This window comes from Pseudonaja textilis, chromosome 1, assembly GCF_049901715.1.
Source record: "Pseudonaja textilis isolate UNSWEBS1 chromosome 1, rPseTex1.2, whole genome shotgun sequence".
Classification (NCBI taxonomy): Eukaryota; Metazoa; Chordata; class Lepidosauria; order Squamata; family Elapidae; genus Pseudonaja; species Pseudonaja textilis.
Window position 1 is genome coordinate 1,186,418 of NC_141990.1, and position 21,531 is coordinate 1,207,948.

General features: G+C 46.1%; 1 protein-coding gene across 1 annotated transcript; it reads left to right on the plus strand.

Annotated features, from left to right (window-relative positions):
• The first annotated feature begins 123 nt into the window (after nt 1-123).
• Nucleotides 124-15,546, plus strand: LOC113451718 (dehydrogenase/reductase SDR family member 13-like). Its single transcript, XM_026723113.2, has 5 exons — nt 124-283; nt 8,136-8,254; nt 11,403-11,526; nt 11,638-11,949; nt 13,361-15,546. The coding sequence occupies exons 1-5, from the start codon at nt 154-156 to the stop codon at nt 13,618-13,620; spliced, it is 945 nt and encodes a 314-aa protein (XP_026578898.1). The 5' UTR covers nt 124-153; the 3' UTR covers nt 13,621-15,546.
• The last annotated feature ends 5,985 nt before the right edge of the window (nt 15,547-21,531 follow it).

Here is a 21,531-nt window from a genome sequence, read left to right on the forward strand (position 1 = left end):
CCTCCCTCGGCCAGGAGGCGGGGCGAGAGGCTGGCAGCGGTGCCGGTGCCCGTGGCTTTCCCACGCGCGGGCGGAGCGGGCGGGGTGACGGGAGGGGCGGTCCCGGTATAAGGGAAGCGCTGCGAGCTGCGGGGCCAGACCGGGGATCGGGCCATGGAGGCGGCGGCGGCGGGGGCGCTGGGGGCGGGCGCGGCGCTGCTGCTGGGGGTCTACTACACACTCGGGGAGGCCACCCGGTGCCGGAACACGGTCAGCCTGCGGGGCAAGACGGTGCTCATCACAGGTGGGCTGGGGGGGGTTGGGGGGGCTTGTTCCCTTCCTTCCTTCCCTCCTTCCTTCCCTTCCTTCCTTCCTTCTTTTCTCTCTCTCGCTCTCTTTCTTTTTCTTTCTTTTTCTCTTTCTTTTTCCTCTTTCTTTCTTTCTCTCTCTCTCTCTCTTTCTTTTTCTCTCTCTTTCTCTCTCTCTCTTTCTTTTTCTTTCTTTCTTTTTATCTCTCTCTTCCTCTCCCTCCCCCTCTTTTCTTTTTCTTTCTTTCTTTTTCTTTCTCTTTTTCCTCTTTCTCTCTCTCTCTTCCTCTCCCTCCCCCTCTCTCTTTCTTTTTCTTTCTCTTTTTCCTCTTTCGCTCTCTCTCTCTCTTTCTCTCCCTCCCTCTCTCGCTCTCTCTCTTCGCTTCCCCCAACTTCAAAGGCTCCGCGGAGGACCGAACTCGCGGGGGCAAAAGCGCAGCGCAGCGTCCGGGGGAGACGCGAGTCAACGCTAAACCGGGTTTGTCCGCGGAGATGCCGCCCACCCAGGCCCTGCTTGACCCAAAGGCCCTTTCGCCACAACCCAGGAAATCCGGGCAGAAAAAGCCCCGTGGGGAGAAACCGGGGCCGAACCGAACCGGGAGACCCCGCGGAGGCCAACCGTCCCCGGGGCTGCCTCGCTCCTTGAGACCCCTCCCCTCTTCCGAGCCCGAGAGGAGCGGGAGGCGAGAAGAGCCGGATCCCCGCCGGAGGGGCGCAGGGAAAGGACCTCCTTGACTCAGAAAGGGAGAGCCAGACTTCGGCAGGCTAACAGAATAACAGAGTCGGAAGGGACCTTCGAGGTCTTCTAGTCCAACCTCTGCTCAAAGAGGAGACCCTGGCCTATTCCATTCCAGACGCGGGGTTGTCCGATGGCTTCTTCAAAACTTGCAGTGTTTGGGGCATTCCCAAGTTCTGGAGGCCGATTAATTGTCCTGTCAGGAAATTCCTCCTCACCTCTCGGTCGCTTCTCTCCTTGGTCAGTTTCCGTCCTTGGTTGCTTCTTGTCCTGCCCTCGGGGGCTTTGGAGAAGAGCTTGACCCCCTCCTCCTTTGGGGGGGCAGCCCCTCAGATGCCGGGAGGCTGCTACCCTGTCATCCTTAGTCCTTCCTTTTAGCCTCCAGTCCCCTCATCGTCTCTGTTTTGCTCTTCTCTGAACTCTTTCCAAAGTTCCAACATCCTTTTTTAAAAAAAATATCGTGGATTCCAGGGGTGGCCTTAGCAGGGCCTTAGGTTGACACTTCGCTGCCCAGGATTGTGTCAGCTTTGGGGGCAGCTGCAGCACACGGATGGCTCCTATTTACGGGAGTCCTTTTGGGAATAGTTTTCTCTATCCAGTCCCCGCTGCTTCTCCTCCGTTTGAAGCTGCTTCTATCAATTGCTTCTTGTCCTGCCTTCTGGGGGCTTTGCAGAGTAGCTTGACCCCTTCCTCCTTTGGGGCAGGCAGCCCCTCAAATACCGGAAGATGCTGTCACGTCAGCCTCCGGTTTCTCTTTGTTAGACGAGACGGATGTTGGTGCCAGTCGATTGGCCTCAAAGGGGGCTGGAGACTGGTTTTTCAGGCTACCCAAGGCCCATTTTACACGGGCGCAGGAGTCATCACTCCCCACATCTCCCCAAAGCCTTAGTCCTCCTCCCTGGGATGGAGAGAAGCCAGGAGCAATTCAGAGAAGGTGCAGAAAAACCAGTTCAGCTCTTGAAGAGAGACTGGAGGAGCTGGGAAGTTTAGCAAATTGTACGGCAGGTTAAACATCCCCGTAAAAGTTGGCCAAGAAATAGGATCAGGGATTGCAGTTGCCAGCAGGCAGATTCCAATTAAATTAGATGAACGAAAGAATTCCTAATGTGAAAAAAAACAAAACAATTACGCCAGAAACAGGAAAGTTTGGTTTAGTGGCGAACGCACCAGGATAGAAATCGGGAGAGGATAAATTCTAGTTCTGCCTTAGATGTGCAAGGGAGGTTAAGGGGACTAGAACTCCCAGTCTCCTGGTGATTGGCCCAAAGTCATCCAGCCAGCTTTCGTGCCTAAGGTGGGACTAGAATAGACGGGATGGGAATCCCAGTTACAATGTAGGAGACGTAAGAAAACAATCCAAGACCCATAAAGGACTCCAATACCTATAGACAACCGCTCAGAGTTTAGGGAACAAATAGAAACTTCCGAACGGTGAGAATAATTATTCAGTGCAAGAGCTGGCCTCCAGAAGTTATGGGGGCTCCATCACTGGAGGAATTCAAGGAAAGACTGGACAGCCACTGGTGAGGAGAGGAGAGAGTTAGAAGAGACCGTGGAGGTCATCTAGTCCAGGTCTCTCCAACCTTTGGGACCTCGGGGACCACCAAAGTCGTCATTTTAAATCCTGCGGACCAGAGACCCTGGGAAAATCCCCCCAAAAAGTCTGCAGGAAAATTCCCCACCCCGTTTTCCTACCGATCGATCCTTCTTTATTTGGGATCGCAGGATACTGTCTCCAGCTCCGTTCTCAGGGAGAGAGAGAGAGAGAGAGAGAGAGAGGAGAGACTTTTGGCTTCATGCAAGGAAAGCAGCAGAAGCCGCAGAAGTCTGTCTTTCTTTCTCTCCCCCAAACTCCACCAGAAATGAGTCTTTGTCGGCGCAGCCTCTTGGAGCAGGAGGCCTTGCAGGATCCCAAAGACTCATTTCTGGCCGAGTTTGGGTGAGAGAAAGAAAGACTTTGGCTGCTTTCCTTGCGTGCAGCCAAAAGCAGAAGAAGAAAGAAGCGGAAAGAAGTAGCCCAGTGGCCAGGCCAGGCATGTGGGGCAAGTGGGGCAAGTACCCCCCTCCGCCCTTCACCCCCTCCCCTCACTACATGTTGTTCACAATGCAAACGATGCAAGCCTTGTGTTCCCCTGGGCCATGTGGGCGGCGCAGCCTTGTGTTCCCGCGCAGCCTGGATCAATTGCTTTGGCGGGGACATTTCTCTGTGGACCAGCAAAATTTTCTCACGGACCACCAATGGTCCCCCGTCCACTGATTGGCGACCACTGATCTAGTCCAATCCCTCCCCACCCAAGCGGGAGACCGGACACCGTTTCTGACCGATGGCCGTCCAGTCTCTTCTTGGAAGCCTCCAGGGATGAAGCTCCCACAACTTCCGAGGGCAACTTCTGTTCCATGGGTTGATTGTCCTCCCTGTCAGAAAATTCCTCCTTATTTCCAGGTTGAATCTCTCCTGGATCTTCTTATTGCCTTCTCTACGGCCCGCTCTTAGTGCTGGTATCATTCTGACCGTCGTTTTGCTTGTACGCGGAGGGCTTCCGCAGCGGAGACTCGTCCCTTGTGTAATCACACTTGGCCAAATAAAATATTCCATCTTCATAGGAGGAAAAGGGGCAGCAATGGACTTTGCAGAATCCCCCCTTTTTTTTAAATAAAAAAAATCCCTTATATTACCAATTATCCCTAAAAAAAATTTCCTTTTCTCTATCTTGTTTTATACCTTTGTAACTTTTCCCCCCTTTTCCCTTTCCTTCTTAGCCCGCCTAAACTTTTTACCCCCTCCTCTCCAAACCTCTGCCTTCTTGATTTCCCCTTTCTGTTGCATTCCTCTTTCCTTTTGCTTTCTAGCATTCTGTTGTTTTTGCATCTTCTTTTTCTCTTTCATAAACATTTTTTATTTCTTAAGTCCTTCCTTTTCGCTCCTCTCTTTCTCCTTTCTTTCTTAGTCACACCATTTAGTTCATTAAAAATGGCTTCTTCTTCCTCGGCTTCTTCCAGCTGTTGTTTAATTTGCTGACACATGACAAGCGCCATATCTAGGAAACAAAGGGCTTCTCCCATAACATCTTTGCCTTCTTTCTTTATTTTTAAATATTGTTTTTTAGTTCATCAAGAGATAGAGCCATTTTAAACTGTTTCTTCTTCTCTTTCTGTATCCTCTTCTTATTATTAAACCAATCAGTTATTTCCAAACTTAAAACAGTTCCCAAAAGTCCCAAAGTCCCACAGTCATCAAACAGTCCAGGCAGAGTACAAGCTTCTTTTACAATTTCTCTTCTAGGGGTGAAGTCAAATTAGGAAAGAAAAAACGTCCAATCTGTGCTTTAAGTCTTTCTTAGAATTAATTTCTATTCTCTTTATCTTCAAGGCATCTCCTCCAGCAAAGTCTTAGAGTAAAAATTTGTTTTCCCATGCCTCTCCTTCCCACTTATAACAAAGGAGTTTAAGTTTTACCTTCTATCAAAGGCTGGTTTCCCTTGTCCATTTGTTAATTCCATAAGGGAGGAGAGTAACTTCCCCTTTTCGTCACTTTTCTTTGCAGCTGAAAACATCAATCGGGAACATTATAGCTTCCAAGCCAATACTTTCCCAGGTGTTAAATATGTCATTAAGGTCCCAGTTCGACCAAGAAAAGACTTCCGTTTCAAAACTCCTTCTTCCTCCTGTGCATTCTTTATCCAGTTGCCGGCTTCTTTATGGCGGCCATAAGACCGCCGCTTCACCGTCTTGAGAGAAGGGGTTATTGCCGGCTGGGGGGTTACGATAGCCCACACCCCCTGTCCGGATCCCCTTTCTTCAGCTGCCCCAACAGGGCAGCCTTAGCCTCAAATCCATCAGGATCGGAGGCACCAATGGCGGCTAGCACAGCAGGGATCGCAGAGAAGGCGAATCCCTGCTGTCACCGAAGCCGACAAACCGGAAGTGTCCATATTCCGTCTTCATAGGAGGAAAAGGGGCAGCAATGGACTTTGGGGTAACCGAAAGCAGGCTTCCGATTACAAGCAGACCTTGACTTACAACCATCCGTTTATTGACCATTTGAAGTTACAAGAGCACTGAAAGAAGTGACGCATGACCGGTGCTTACACTTGCGACTGTCATAGCATTTCCACAGTCAGGTGATCAGAATTCAGGCACCTGGAATCCGGTATGTGTTGATGGCAGTTTGAGCATCCTGGAGTCACCTAGTCACCGTCTGTAACTTTGCCAGCTGGCTTCCAACAAGCAAAGACCCAGGGAGATTCGCTCGACAACTGTGGCAAAACAGCTCATAAAATCAAGCCCAACTCACTTAACTGCCTTGCTTAACAACAGAAATTCTGCTCCCCGTTGTGTTCGTCATAAGTCAAGGACCAATTTTTGTACAGTGATTTTTTTTTATTGGGCAGATTTTGTAATATATTTTTATTGTTTACAACTATAAATATCAAACACGGTGTGGCCATTCTGGCATTGCTCTGCCATACATAGAAAGATATTACTGAACCATTACCATTCACATTATTATTACGCTATTCGCATTCTAGGTCTATTTATCCTAACAGTTTCGGATCTGACCTTCGCCTCTCTTTTGCAACCGTTGATGGAATTTATTCCAGGTATCACAATCTTCCAATTCCCCCTTATTTTTCAGTTCTAGAGTTGTCTGTCAAGTCCTGCACAAGCCAGTATTTCTCTTATTCTCTCTCTTTCCAGTGGTGTATTTTCACGCTTCCAATATGGTGCGTAGACCGTGCTCGTCGCTGTCAGTACATGCATTATTAAATATGTCATGGCTTTGCTGTGGTATTTGCCCGTCTGCGGTGATCTCAGAGCGCAGCAAGTTTGTGTGGAGGCGGATGCCAGAAATGAGCCGAGCAGTTCTGCTTTCTCCCTCTTGCCATTTTTCCCTTGTTTTTTTACATGTTGAAAGAAACATTTTTGCTGTTATTTTTGACATCTGTTGCAAGACTTAGTTCATTTTGAGCCTTAGACTTCAACATTGCAGGGTCGGGCTATTTGCTAATAGTCTGCCTTACTCCTCACTCTTAATATCCCAGCCTCACCTGGAGACAGGCGAGGAAAGGCGTCCCTGGGGGCACTTCGCTCGCTTTAACACTCCGCTGCCAAACCCAGCCACAGCCAGTGATTATTTGGGGGCAGGGGAGGGGTGAGAGAGAGAGAGAGAGAGAGAGAAAGAAAGCGTCTCTCGCATTACCTGGGGTGGAAAGGAGGTGCGACAAAATTCACTCTTTCACCCTACAAAACGCCAGTCTATCGCGTTCCAGGAGATCTTAAAAACCACCAAACACTCCCGCTTGCAGTCCCCATGTCTCTGGGCCCAGGTCCCTGAGATGCACAGTCCCAGACATGGCGGTGGCGGAAGCAACTACAGTCCCCTCCGCCCGCTGTCAGTTCTTCCCGTTAGTTCTCTAGCTTTGAATTGCTCCCGGCTCTCTCTCTCTTTTTCCTCCCGCCACTGCACCCACGTGCAGGCAGGAAAGGGAGACGGAGCCGTGCCCAGGTCTCCCCTTTTCCAGCCCTCGCTGCCTCTCCCAACATCGAAGCCTCGGAGACGCAGGCAAAGCCGCCACTGCGGTCGCGCCCTGAGTTGCTTGCTTCTCCGCTACTGTCTCCTCCTCTTCCTCCTCCAGCGCCACTTCCTTCTGTGGGTAGAGCGATTCTTAACTAACGGAGCATGCTAAGGCAACTCAGGATGCTACCGCTGCACCGGCTTTGCCTGCATCTCCGAGGCTTCGATGTTGGGAGAGGCAGCGAGGGCTGGAAGACCTGAGAGCTGCGCAAAGCTCCATGTGGGGGCGGGGGTAGGAAGGGGGAGGAAAGAGAGGCGGGACCAATTCAAAGCTAGAGAACTAATGGGGAGAGCTAACGGCGGGTGCTGGGTGTGGGGACTGTGGTTGCCGCTGCCGCCGGCGCCGTGTGCGGGAGCTGGTTGGCGCATGCATCTCAGGGAACCTGACTCCAGGGTCCCTCAAAGAGCCAGGAGGCAAGAGAACTGCGCGGCCCAGATTAATTGCTTTGGGGGGGCATTTCTTCGGCGGCCCACCAAAATTTTTCCACGGCCCACCGGTGGGCCATGGCCCACCAGTTAGCAAACGCTGTTTTAAAGGCTTTAGAATATTCAAATAGTCTTGATTTTCCCTTTGACGCTTGAAGTTCAGCTTAAAATTGCCTGTTCGTGTCAAAGTAGATTAACACAATTTTTTTGCTTAAGTCTCTTCTTTTTAACATTAAGAGCCAATGCAGCTGTTCATGTGAGAAACAAACAAAACAAAAACAACTAAACTTTTCCCCCCTTTCCCTCTCTCCTCCGCCGCTTTAACGATCTTCTTTTAGGAATAACACTCTTGATAATTTAAATTCCAGGGTACCTTGCATAGATGTTGTCTCTGCTTAGCCTGGTTTGTCGGGCTCTCTCCTTCGCCTTCCTCTTGCTCATTCGTGTCCAGTCGGGTTCTTCTTTGAGGTGGCCATTTCTGACCACCGCTGCAACCGCCTTCAGGAAAGGGAGTAATGGCCAGCCGAGGAGGAGAGATGTGGCTCTCCTCAACCCTGCTGGCGATCTCCCCCTTCTTCGCCCCCTCTATGGGGCGGCTTCAGCCCCATATCCAAAGGAGCGGGGTGCTCCAGTGTCGAGCCTGAATCTCAACCTCTTTTTTATAGTGTGGTGACCAAAACTGCATGCAGGACTCTAGGTGTGGCCTTACTAAGGCTTTATAGAGTGGTATTAGTACCTCCCTTGACCTCGATTGTATCCCTCTGTTAATGCAAGTTAGGATTGCATTGGCTTTTTTGGCTGCTGCCAAAAAAGACCATTTGTATTACACTTGAATAATTTTAATCCATTCTTCTTCTTCATTGATGCTAAGTTGCTTGGAAAATCATACCCTGAGCTAGAATTTCTCAACCTGTGCAGTTCTAAGATGTTGCTTAATTTTAATTCTGGGAGTTGAACTCCACCCCTCTTGCCACAGTTGAGAAACACTGCCGACGTAATGCTTCACTGTGCGACACCACAACAACTGCAGACCCAGGAATGCAGGCCTGGCTCCTGGATCCCCATCAAAGGCTGGGTGATCTCTGTGAATCCTTTCTCTGCCCTTTCCTAGGTGGAAATGCAGGGATCGGGAAGGCCACAGCGGTGGATCTGGCCCGGAGAGGCGCCCGTGTCATTCTGGCATGTCGTGACAAAGCGAGAGGAGAATCGGCCATGTACGACATCAGACGGGTAAGCCGTGCGGTTCTCTCCTTTCCGCCGTTCTTCTACATCCAGGTGTTTTCCTGATGTTTTTTATTCAGTTATTTAGCACGTGGCATCTAAAGAGATCATGCGATCTGTGATACGCAACATGGATAAAACACATTCTATGCACAAACGCAAATTGTATGTTTAAATAACGCATCAACAAATTTGTGTATATCCAGGGGTGGTATTCAACCAGTGTTACTACCAGTTTGGTGAGGGTTCATTTTGTGCGCGTGTAAACAATTGCAAAAAATAAAATAAAATCAGCTGTGCCACCTGGAATAGCTGACAAGCACTGCATGCGAGTGCGCAGCGTTTGAAAACCCTCCTCTTTCCTGCTTTTTCAACCTTAGCTGTGCCGCGCAAAGCAGCTGAGGTTGAAAAAGCAGGAAATAAAGGACAGCCAAGAGCCCAGGTGGGCAGGTGGGCCAAACAGATGACCAAAAGGTCATCGCACCGAACCGGTTTGGTGTCTGCTGCTCTTCAGAGCTACTGGTTCTATTGAACTGGGCGGAACCGGTAGCATTCCACCCCTGTGTATATCAAATAATTGGACAGCAGAGGAGGAAAAATATTAGAGTAAAATCATGATAAAATCTCCATAATATGGCCCCATAAAGTCACAATGGGATAGACGTTACGCAGGTAGTCCTTGACTTACAACAGTTCATTTAGTGATTGTTCAAAACTACAATGGCACTGAAAAAAGGGATTTGGGACCATTTTTCACACGACCGTTGCAGCATCGTGTTCACAGGATCAAAATTCAGACATTTGGCAACTGACTCATAGTTACAAAGGTTGCAGTGTCCCAGGGTCATATGATCCCCATTGGCAACTTTCTGACAAACACAGTCAACGGGGAATTCACTTAACAACCTCGTTACCAGGGGTGGTATTTAGCGGTTCGCAACGTTTCAGGCGAACCAGTAGCAAAGATTTGGCGTGGGTCGCCGAACCAGTAGTAAGTTCTGGCTGGCCACGCCCCTGACCCGGTCACCTGGTCGCTGCTGGCTCACTTGCCCTGCCCGCCTAATGCTCGCCCTGAAGGTATTTCTCCCTCCGCCGCTCCTGACAATCAGCTGTTCATACGATCAGCTGTGCCGGGATTCCCTTAGCTTGTCTTACTGGAGGATGCCCTGAGGTCCATGAAGGCAAAAAATAGAGGGAGGGTCACAGCACCCCCCCTCTCCATTTTTTGCCTTCCTGAGCCCCACGGAAGCTTCCTGGGAGCAGAAATGCCCCTCCCCGGAGGTTTGCCTGAGGCCCAGAACACCCCTAAAAGTGGTTGGGGAGGGTTGGCTGCAAAAAAGCAAAAAAAAGCCACACCCACCTAGCCACGCCCATCAAATCACCCACAACCCATAGTAAAAAGTTTTGAATCCTGCCACTGCTCGTTACCAATTTAACAGCTGCAGCGACTCACTTAGCAATAACGGCGAGACAGGTCCTAAATTGGGGCAAAATTTATTTAACAACTCTCGCTTAACAACAGAAATTTGGAGCTCAGTTGTGCTGGTATGTCGAGGACTACTTGTAATTTGATACCTAACCATCTAACGGCTTCTGGTGTGATTGCAATGAGACCGTCACAGGTGCCTTGAAATTTCCTGAGGGGACAGTCTTGGACTATGTGTGTTAGGGTTTGTTCCGATGCAGCCCAGTCGCATTGCAGGATCCTCAGCCATTCCCCACTTGAAGAGCTTTGCCTTGAATTCTTTCACAGCCTGTCCTGGTTCTGTTCAGGAGGCTCCATATTTTTGAGGGAAATTGCGTTCCTGGAAGTGGTTTTGTTAGATCTGGGTCAGGCAACGGAGCAGCAACCATCCAAATGAATTCAGAGACACAAACTGACACTTTTATATAAATACGTATATTTAACATCTGTAACTACAGCAGACAAGATAGTCAGCAGCACAGGAACATCATGAGGTAAATATAAACAGCATACAGAACCCACAGGAGAAAAAGGCGGGAAAAAAGGGAAACTCCCCCTTTATATGGCAACCAATCATAGCGCGGATTGCCTCACGCAGGAGCTACCACTCTCCCAACCAATCAACTGCAACTGTACAGTTTACATTTCCAGCTACTCTCTTCAATGTCCTATCAGTTCTGAGGCACCCGAGTCGCATTGTGGGACTCTCGGCCATTCTCCACTTAAAGAGCTTTGCCTTGTCATGACCTGGCCTGGTTCTCTTCAGGGGGCTCCATGTTTTTCAGGGAAGCCGCATTCCTGGCAGTGGTTTTGTTGGATCAAGGGTCAGGCAACTGCACAGCAAATGTCCAAATGAGATCAGAGACACTGAGAACGGATGGGACTTGGAGTTTTGCTTACCATCCTTAAGGCCGACTGTCCTAGTTTCGATACGCAGAAGGAAGGAACGGTGCACCTGAATCAGAGACATCCCCAAAACATCTTGGCCCAAGGTTGCATTCTGGTTGCCTGGTTCCTGGGGGTAGGTGGGCTCTAGGGTTTGTTTCGATTTGGGGCTTCAGGCGTGTTTGCTTCAGATCTTGCCTGACTTAGCTGTATTCAATTCTTTCCTAGTTAAAGTACCTTTTCTCTGATTCTAGGGAGTCGAGGGTTTTTCTTTCCTAGGGATTGAGCAGAGATAGTCATGACAGTTGTTAAGTCAGCCAGACCTAATTTTTTTTGCCATGGTTGTTAGGCAAATCACTACAGTTGTTAAGTGAATCACATGGTTGTTAAGTGAATCCAGCTTCCGCCCCACATTGACTTTTCTTGTCTGAATCCTCTTGGGACAATCACAAATAGTGATCACATGATCCCGGGACACTGCCGCCATCGGAAATATTGGTGGTTGCCAATTACCCAATTTCCTGGAAAAGCAGCGGGAGGAATCGTGAGCTTCGGAATCCAGTGTGGTTTCAGAGACGGATTCCAGTGCATAATAAAACAATACAGGCAGTTCTTGACCTATAATCATTTGTTTAGGGATGAATCAAAGTGATTTATGACCAATCCACTCACTTCCGACTGTCTCGCAGCACCTCCAGGGTCATGTGATCGGGATTTGGGTAATTGGCAACCAGCAATATTTCCGATGGTGGCAGTGTCCCGGGATCATGGGATCACTATTTGTGATTGTCCCGCTCCTTTTTCCAGGAAAGCGGGAACTCGGAGGTGATCCTGATGATCTTGGATCTGGCCAGCCTGAACTCCGTGCGAGCTTTTGCGCAGACCTTCTTAGCATCGGAGCCCCGTCTGGACATCCTCATCAACAACGCAGGTGGGGCCAGAGCAGACCCTCCCCAGGGTCTCCAGATGGGGAAAGGGGGAGGGGGAATATTGACCCGTCGTAAGCCGAGGACTGCCTGTAACCCGCTTACTTTTCTGGCAGGGGTCTTTACGACCGGCCAAACCGCCGATGGCTTTGACCAGGCCTTCCAGGTCAACCACTTGGGCCACTTCCTGCTGACCCACCTGCTCCTGGACCGGCTGAAGCGCTGCGCCCCGAGCCGGATCGTAATTCTATCCTCGAGTTTGCATATCTTTGGGAAGATCGACTTTCGGACCATCCACAAGCCGGGAAAGGGGTTATGGAAGATGCTAACATCCTACAACAACAGCAAACTAGCCAACATTCTCCACGCCAGAGAGCTGGCCAACAGGCTGGAAGGAACCAACGTCACCTGCTACGCTGTTCATCCAGGTGAGTGGAAGTCCAGCTCCAAGGCCCCCCAGATGGGAGCCCCACCCAAGTCCATCTGGGGTGCCGCCAGGCATTTCTCTCCCAGTAGGGGCTCCCTCAACCCCAGGGGTGGGATTCAAATTTTTAAACAACCGGTTCTGTGGGTGGGGCTAGGTGGGTGTGGCCATATGACTGGGTGGGCATGGCTTTTTTGCAGCACCCTCCTGGTGCTCCATTTTGGGGCCTTCTGGGCCTCAGGGAAATCTAGTGGATGAGGCAGTAAGAGAGCGAGGGGGATCCTGGCGCGGCTGATTGTTGGAACAGCTGATTGTTGGAACAGCTGATTGTCGGCGAGAAAAAAAGAAATACCTTAAGGAGCGACTGGGCGGGGAGAATGCAATCAGCTATGTCACGCGTGCGCGATAAGGACTGACTGGGCGGGGAGGGAAGGGGCGGACGAAGAGGAGAATTGAACTACTGGCAGATGGCAGTCAGCAGAATTAGCCAGCAATACTGGTGCCAGCGGGATAGGCGGTATTGGTGGATCGGGAACAAATTGAGTAGCTGCTCCCACTGGATTTGGCGCCTGAGCTGGGGCTTGTTGGTTTGGGCGGTCGCAGAGCCTAACCTCCGGGAAGTTGTCTCTAAGGAAGTTTGTGCTGGTGACTCGGGGGATCCTTCCGAACTGATTCAAACAGCTCTGCCCGGCAGTGGACATTGGGTCTGAGTCCTCGGCCGACGGTGATTCCTGGAGGGGATTCTTCCATCTTTTCCAGTCTGCCAAATCCCCTTGACCAACCAAATTTGGCTCCATCTGGCAAAGCCATTTGCCGCACGTTGGGGATCACGGGCGGCAGCATCGGTTCCTGTCCACAGCAGCTTTAGGTCAGATGCTGCGCTTGGCTGCTCCAGGCTCCCTTTCGAGTTCCCCCTTCACCCTGGTGTCTTCCGTCTCGTCCTTTTCCCTTTCTGGGACAGACAAGTTTGCACAACTCACAGCTTCCCTGGTACTGTGTTTCCCCCAGAATAAGACCCTGTCTTAATATTGCTTAGGGCAACTCGAAAACAGGCATAGGAATGCTTTATGAGTTGACATGCACTGTTTTAACTAACTCAGGGAATAGACAGAAGATCATTATGTGGTATTATCTATTTGAATCTATTAGCTGTGCAATGGCAATGGATTATAAGTGTGCAATGCAGCACACAGATGTATACACACACAAGCAAACATGCACACTCCCTTCATCACTGCACACTCACTTCATTCTTGTGTCTTCCAAAAATTATTCAGAAGTTGCCCCAAGGCTGCCAAAGGGGCAACAGGGGTTGTGTGAAGGGTTCATTCGGGATCGTCTTCTCTTGAGTCACTCTGGAAGGTACTTCCTTCCATCCAGGGCCATTCACACAACCAACACTGTTTTGCTTTCAGGATCTGTTAGAACCAACCTTGGTCGCTCTTTTCCACGATGGGTATTTCAGGTGTTTGGGTTCATGAAGCGGTTCAGACGAGATTGCAGTGCGGGTGCCCAAACCTCCATCTACTGCGCCACCGAGGAAGGCATCGAAAGCCTGAGCGGCCGGTATTTTGTGGACTGCAGGCCGAAGGTGCCCTGGCCACAGGCCCGTGATGACCAAGTGGCCAAGAAGCTCTGGGAATTCAGCGAGAGGCTGCTGGGACTGACCACTTAAGGCGGGAAGGGTCAGAGACTTCCGGTGATGAAATATGGACGAACGGAGGTGCTGAAGCTCGCTCTGGGTTTCACGCTATCTCCTCTTGCTGTTGGAATGACCCTTAGAGATGCACGCATCTTGTAGAGAAGCGTGACGGTGTGGGGAGACTTGAGTCATGGTGTGGAGAAGGTGATTCTCATCGCGACGCAGAGAGACCCTGTAGAGACTGACATCAAGAGACCGTCAGTAATGGCACAAAAGGCATTTGATAATGTGAATTGGCGATTCATGTTATTATTGTTGGAACAGATGGGTTTTGCTAGAAAATTTATTCAAGCAATAGAAGCTATATACTACAAGCAAACGGCAAAGGTAATGATAGAAATAGGGAGAATTTCAACAATCAAGATGAATATATTACCCAGAATTTTATATTTGTTCCAAACAATTCCAATTAGGCTTGGAAAAGACTATTTTGAAGATTTAAATAAAATTGTGTTGAAATATATATGGCAAGGTAAGAAAGCTAGAATAAAATTAAAACTTTTGCAAGATGCTAGAATTAGAGGAGGATTTGGTTTGCCTAATTGGGAGTTGTACTACCAAGCTACAAACCTGATGTGGGTCAAGGAATGGATAACATTAAGAAACACTAGATTGTTGACATTAGAAGGACGTGACTTGTTGTTGGGGTGGCATGCTTTTTATGGTACAAGGGAACTAAAATACAGGGGTATTTTAGAAGACATTATATATGGGAGTCTTTGTGGTTAAATTGGGAGAAGATTAAAAGACAATGTTATTTGAAAATTCCAGTCTGGTTATCGACTATTGAAGCATTTTCTTATCCTATAATATATAAAAAGGAACAAACAGTTAGATATGGGGAAATATTGAATGAAAAGGGTGAACTTAAATCTATGCAAAAACAAGAGGAACAAGGAATAAAGATGAATTGGTTCTCATATGCGCAAATACATTCAAGGTATGATAAAGATTTTGAAACAAAAGGTTTCTATGATAAATTGACTGATCTAGATAAGATTTTGACAGGTACTGATGAAAAGGTGATTAAAAAACTGTATGGATATTTATTAGAAATTAAACTAGAAGAAGACCAAGTTAAAGAAACTATGATTGCTTGGGGGAAGAACTTGGGATATGGGATTGATTTAGAGAAATGGCAAAAATTGTGGTCTCAGAATTATAAAATGACAATGTCAACAGCTTATAAAGAAAATTTGTATAAGATGTTTTACAGGTGGCATTTCCCCCCAACAAGAATAGCAAGAATGTTCAAGAATAAATCCGAAAAATGTTGGAAATGTCATCAGACACCTGGCTCATATTACCATATGTGGTGGACTTATGCGGACGCTAAAAAATACTGGACTAAAATCCACATGTGGTTGGAAAAAATGATAAAAAAACATAGATTTGAAACCAGAGATATTTTTATTGGGAATTTTACCTGAAATATATAGCAAAGATTTGAAATACCTGATTGTAAATGTATTAACAGCGGCTAGGATTATATTTGCTAAAAACTGGAAGAATGAGAAAATACCATCGCAGGAGGAAATTATTAAGAAAATATTGGAATGTGCTGAAATGAGTAGATTGACATTTGAAATTAGAGAACAAGAGGATAAACAATTTTATAAAATTTGGGACCTTTTCTATCAATGGTTAGATAATAAAATACAGTAATGAAATATGTAGATTTTTAGAAAATAATAAATATATAATGATGTATTTCTTTTTTATTATATCTACAAAATGTTTTTAGGATAGATTTGGGAGGATAATATGAATTGTTGTAAAATAAACTAAGTAAATTATGGTTATCTCGTAAAATATGAATGAATAAATCTATAGTCAAATGATTGATTGAAAGAGCAAGAGTCAATTAGGTGATGGACGAAGAAAATAAAATATTATCAATTAACATCAAATGTTCTCTGTGTAACAAATACGCTCATCGTGACTGCTTGGGATTACCCGAGCAAATGATTCAATACCTAGAATCATCCAATGAGTTTCCATATCTCTGCAAATCATGCAGACCCAAACTGGATCTGTTGGAAAGAGTTGATACCATTGAAACACGATTAACATCCCTTGACACCATAGTAGCATCCCTGGACACCTTAAAAGAAAGATTATCCAACCTTGAAAAAAAGACACAACGCAAAAACCTGAACACCCAATAGCTACAAACCACATCTCTACTCAACAACCACAACCCAATCTACAAAAAAACATAACCCAGACAAATATTGATATCCCAATCCTCATCAGAGAAGCTGTTGAGCGTGAACGGAAACGTCCAAACGCCATCTTATTTGGTCTAGAGGGCATCAATGATAATGATGACATCGCAACTATCTGAAACATCATCAGTGATTATCAAGCATCAACCATCTCCCCAGATGAAATACTTGACATTTCCTGCATTGGCCGAGAGCTCAAAAACAGAGACGGCTCTGTGGCCCCACGCTTCTGCAGGGTCATTTGCAAAAATGAATCAAGCAAACGTAAATTCATTTACACCATAAATTCACTCGCCAAAACCAACACCAACTATAAGAACCTCCGTTGTTGCCCTGACCTAACCATACAGCAACGTGCCCGCTCCCGTGTACTCCGCACTGAACTCAAAAACCATCTAGACAATGGAGAGGAGGACCTGTACGTTGACTACCATGCTGACTGTATCAAAAGTAAGTCACAACTCAGCTTTAACCTTCAACCATAACCCTACCTCAACCAATCCACCATCACCCAAGACTAGGCACGCACGCCCCTAACTACCTCAATCCCAACTACTGCTGGCCTTAAATGCAAGCTACTCAATGCAAGAAAGCCTTGCGAATAAAATACCTGAATTTCTCCTCCTACTAAATATGGCTAAATTCAACATTATATTTGTCTGTGAAACATGGCTCAACGCATCTCTCCCTGACTCCATTACCACAGTAAGAGACTATCATGTTTACCGATCAGATTGTGAAATCCGTAGAGGAGGTGGTGTTGCGATCTTCTATAAAAAGTCCTTACATCTAAAAAATATCCAAGTTACCCAGGAGCTTGCTCTTCTTGAGACCATCATCTGTGAACTATCCTTAAATATCACAATTCAATTCTTACTATGTTACAGAGCCCCTGATTATGACATCGAACATGTAAACAAGCTAAATACGCTACTAACATGGGCAGCATCCTGCCTATACCCTTTTATCTTTCTTGGTGATTTCAATCTACCTCATATTGACTGGACCTTAAATGAATGTACAACTGAAACCATACACGCAACCTTCTACGATGCTGTTACAAATCTGGGACTGGAACAACTAGTAACCAACAACACTAGAACAACTGCCTCGATCTCATCAACAAATCTGGTCACGTTGCCAATTTCAAAAGCCAATACAAAAATTTATGCCACCAGATAAAGACTGAATGCACCAATTATCACATTAAACAAGAGGAAAACCTTCTATGCACCAATTCCACCCGCGCTTTTTACAATTTTGTAAACAACAAACTAAAAGACTCAAGGTCCACCCCACCCCTGATAGGACCTAATGGTAAAGACTGCAACGACGACACCATTAAAGCCAACATCTTTAACATATTCTTCGGCTCAGTATTTGTAAACAGCAATGGATCATGCCCAGTATTTCCTAGCCGAACCACAGATAACTACAATGATCTCATACATATCGATTTTACAGAAGACAATGTTGAAAAAGCACTACACAATCTAAAACCATCTCTATCTATTGGACTGGACGGAATATGTGCCTACTTCTTAAAAAAGCTATCCACTGCCATAGCCGAACCTCTAAGCATAATCTTTGAAAAATCTTTCAGGACCAGCTCCTTGCCAAAACTATGGTCACAAGCCACAGTCATCCCCATCTTCAGAAAGGGAGACCCCAGCCTAGCTGAAAATTACAGACTAATCTCCTTATGCTGCGTCACCTGTAAAGTCATGGAATCAATTATTAACCAATCCATTATCCTCCACTTAGAAACAAACAACCTACTCTCCAATAAACAATTTGGTTTCAGAAAAAAACTATCCTGTAATCTGCAACTCTTATACTGCAAAGACATATGGACGACACAACTCGATCAGGGCAAAGCAATAGATGCAATCTACATAGACTTCTGTAAAGCCTTTGATTCAGTGGTACACCACAAACTACTACTAAAACTAAAATCTTATGGTATCTCTGGACAACTGCATAACTGGATAGAAGCATTCCTATCAAACACACAACAAATGGTCAAAATTGGGAGTGTCCTATCAAATTCTGTCCCTGTCAACAGTGGTGTCCCCCAAGGCAGTGTTCTAGGACCAGCTCTCTTCATACTCTACATAAATGACCTCTGTGATCATATTAAGAGCAACTGCGTTCTTTTTGCTGATGATGTAAAGCTGTTCAATACCGCAGACGATACTGCTACCCTTCAAAAAGATCTGGAAGGTAATCCATTACATGCTATAAAGTGGGCTTGCTTGGCTCAACAAATTGGGCCCCTACCATTAAATGGGAAGGTGGGGACCAGAAAACCATAATCGGCATCGGCCCGCAGCTCCTGGTCCCTCCTGAAAAAAGACTGCCACCCAACAGGGGCCCACACCCAAAGCAGCAGCTACCACTTCAGACGCACCGCCGGGCGAGCCCCAGGTTCCTAAAGAATACAGATACAGATAATCAGAGTTGGAAAGGACCTTGTAGGCCATCTAGTCGAACCCCCCGCCCAAGCGGGAGACCCTACACCATTTCTGACAAATGGCAGTCCAATCTTTTCTTGAAAGTCAAAACTGATGGCGTTCCCACAACTTCCGAGGACAAGCTGTTCCATGGGTTGATTGTTCTCCCTGTCAGAAAGTTTCTCCTTATTTCCAGGTTAAATCTCTCCTTGTTCAGTTTCCATCCATTATTCCTTCTCTGGCCTTTGGGAGCTTTAGAAAATAGCTTGACCCCCCTCCTCCTCTCTGTGGCAGCCCCTCAAATATTGGAAGACCACTATCCTGTCTCCCCTGGTCCTTCTCTTTACTAGACTAGCCAAACCCAGTTCCTGCAACCGTTCGTTGTATGGTTTAGCCTCCAGTCCCCTCATCCTCCTGGTTGTTCTTCTCTGCCCTCTTTCCAGAGTCTCAACATCTTTTATTATAGTGTCGTGACCAAAACTTGTTTCCCCTGATAAATGTCCCGTAACCGTCTTGCCACAGTTTGAGTTTTAATTGGGTTTTCAAACATAATCCTCATTTGTTGCTGAAAACCCTGAAAATTATCCAATAAAGGGCTATCTTGAGTTAACAAGGGACTAGCCCATTTGGCAGCCTGCCCAGATAAAAGGCTAATAATAAATCTTACCTTAGCCTGGTCATTTGGAAAGTCTTCAGACCTCAAAGACATAAATAACTGACACTGCCCCCCAAATGCCGGGAACATGTCCATTTGTCCTGAAAATTTCTCCGGCATGGATACCGGGCTTTTCCTCAAGGGAGGGGCTGAAGGAGCATCAGGAATTTGCAAACTTGTAATATGATTCACCAACTGAGTTACCTGGTTTTGGAGGGTCTGGTTACTCTGTAGCAGTTGGTTTATTTGTTGCTGTTGCTGCTCCACCAAATGCTGCAGTTGAGTTAAATCCATCTTGGTTGAAAGATGGTTTGTTTGGCCAGAAGCAAAAATGTTATGTCTCCCCTTTAATTGCAGGAGGACAAAATGAAACAGGCAGTTCACAAACCAAAAAGCAAACTCCCAAAAGGACTGTGGGAGGGTTTCCAGTCCTTAGCAATAAATCCAAACTCTATCCGGCAAACCTGACGTGGCTAATAATCCCAAAGCCTCAAAGAGTTCTCTCCGTGTGTTCACTCCCATAAATCACTTGGCTTCTGGCAAAGCTCGCCAGCCAAGCCGTTTCCTTATATCCACTATGAGGGCGTGTTAATCTCCTTAATTAGTCACTGGCTCGACGCCGCCTTCCTAATTGTGATTGACGCCTAAACTTATGTCTATTACGCACATCTAGCCAGGTTCTTTCCAAAGACTCCTCCCCACTAGAAAAGTCTCGCAAGTGTTCCTGGTTAGCTATTCCCGGCTGTTGCTCAGCCAGAGGAGAAGAATCAGAGGAGGTCGAAGGTCCTGACAGCTCTATTAAATCAGGTTCGTATCTCCTACTTACATCCATTTCCTCATCCTGACTGCAATCCAAATCGCTCAACAGAGCCGGCTCATAATTTACTGCCATTTCCTCTTCGCTTGAGCTCACATCTGCCAACAGAACAGATTCCAACTCCGGAGTCACAACATGTATATATTCTTTTTATTCAGGACCCTTTGGCAGTTATGGGGGAGGGGTCTTGGGCTTGCCACATTTCTAAGGGGGGAGGAGTGGAGAGAGAGAGAGAGTGAGTTGTTTAGGCTAGGTGGTTCTTCTTCCCATGGGAAAATGAGTTGTCTGCGCTCAGCCCCCTCCCCTTTTTAATAAATTTTTAATTAATTTTCAATAAACAAATATACACAAACAAAACACAAAACATAAAAACATAAAACTTCTTTTTAGAAAGCGGCTTAATCCCGGGTTACATCTTTTTGTACAGACATAAATTCAAATTCATGCCCACTTTATATACCATTTCCTATCTTATTTACCATTCTACATTTTCTATATGGCTTCTCACGTCTTTTTACTCTCTTAATTCTGTTTTATTTATTTCATCTCAATATAAATCATTATGTTTATATCTTTTGTCTGTTCTATTTCAATTATCTATTATCTTTTCTCATTAACACAAAATTTCTCCTGTAATCACTGATTGGAGTATGACGCCTTTATATCTTTCCCCTAAGTTTAACACTTAAAATAATACATAATTTTCATTCTGATTCTGCTTAGTACATTCTAAAACTACATACTATATTTTAAAATAAAAAAGAATAATAAGTTTATAATATAATTAAAACAATAATCCATAGCAAACTAAACTCTATCGTTAAGTCTTAAGCATTTTACACATTCCTTTTAATATTTTATCCCATTTTATAGTCATATAATATTCCAATTTTCTAACATTATTTCAAATACAAATACAACAATACACTCTTATGTACTTTTGCAGATTCTCTCTTTTAATTATATTTTTTATCTATTATCTCTGAATAAATTCCGCTCAGGCCCCTTGAGGTGGAGATTTATGACATCAAGCAATGCTGAATTACGTCTATTGGAGAACGTGACTGATGGGGGTTGTTTCTAGCTTGTAATATTGTGGAGTAATTCCAGGTTGTGTCAGATCTGGAACTACCACGGACTTTGCCAATTTGATGCTTTCTTAAATACAAGAAATCATTTTGAAATATGGACTTTGTGCTTTTCTTTTTAAATGGATTTCATCACTTGCATAGGGCCCATTGTTTAAGTCTGTCAAGAACTTTTTAGATCCTGAGCTTGTCTTCTGGGGGGTATTGGTTAGTCCTGCCAGCTTGGTTGTCATGCGCAAATTGGATGAGTTCCTCTTCTGTTCCCTCATCTAAGTCATTTGTGAAGATATTAAAAGAGTCCTGGGCCTAAGGTAGACCTTTGTGGCACTGCACTGCTTACTTCCCTCCAGGTAGATACAGTACCATTAAGGATTACTCACTGAGGAAGATTTGTTAGCCAGTTACAAATCCACCCGATGGTGGTGCTGTCTATCTTGCATTTTACTAGCTTGTCAAGAAGTAGATTGTGGTTTACTTTGTCAAATGCTTTACTGAAACTTAAGTATGCGATAGTTGCTGATCTACTAATTTGGTCCCTTTGTTGAAGAACGAAATGAGATGTATTTGGCACGATGCGTTCTTAACGAACCCGTGTTGGCTTCTGGGTACGACCTTGTTTATTTCAAGGCATTTCTAGAAGTGT

Bases quoted from the DNA above. Each gene is read 5' to 3' on its own strand.
- LOC113451718 (XM_026723113.2), top strand. From the start codon at position 154: ATGGAGGCGGCGGCGGCGGGGGCGCTGGGGGCGGGCGCGGCGCTGCTG. The intron at 284-8,135 runs GTGGGCTGGGGG...GCCCTTTCCTAG, and splicing joins CAAGACGGTGCTCATCACAG to GTGGAAATGCAGGGATCGGG. The intron at 11,527-11,637 runs GTGGGGCCAGAG...CTTTTCTGGCAG, and splicing joins CATCCTCATCAACAACGCAG to GGGTCTTTACGACCGGCCAA.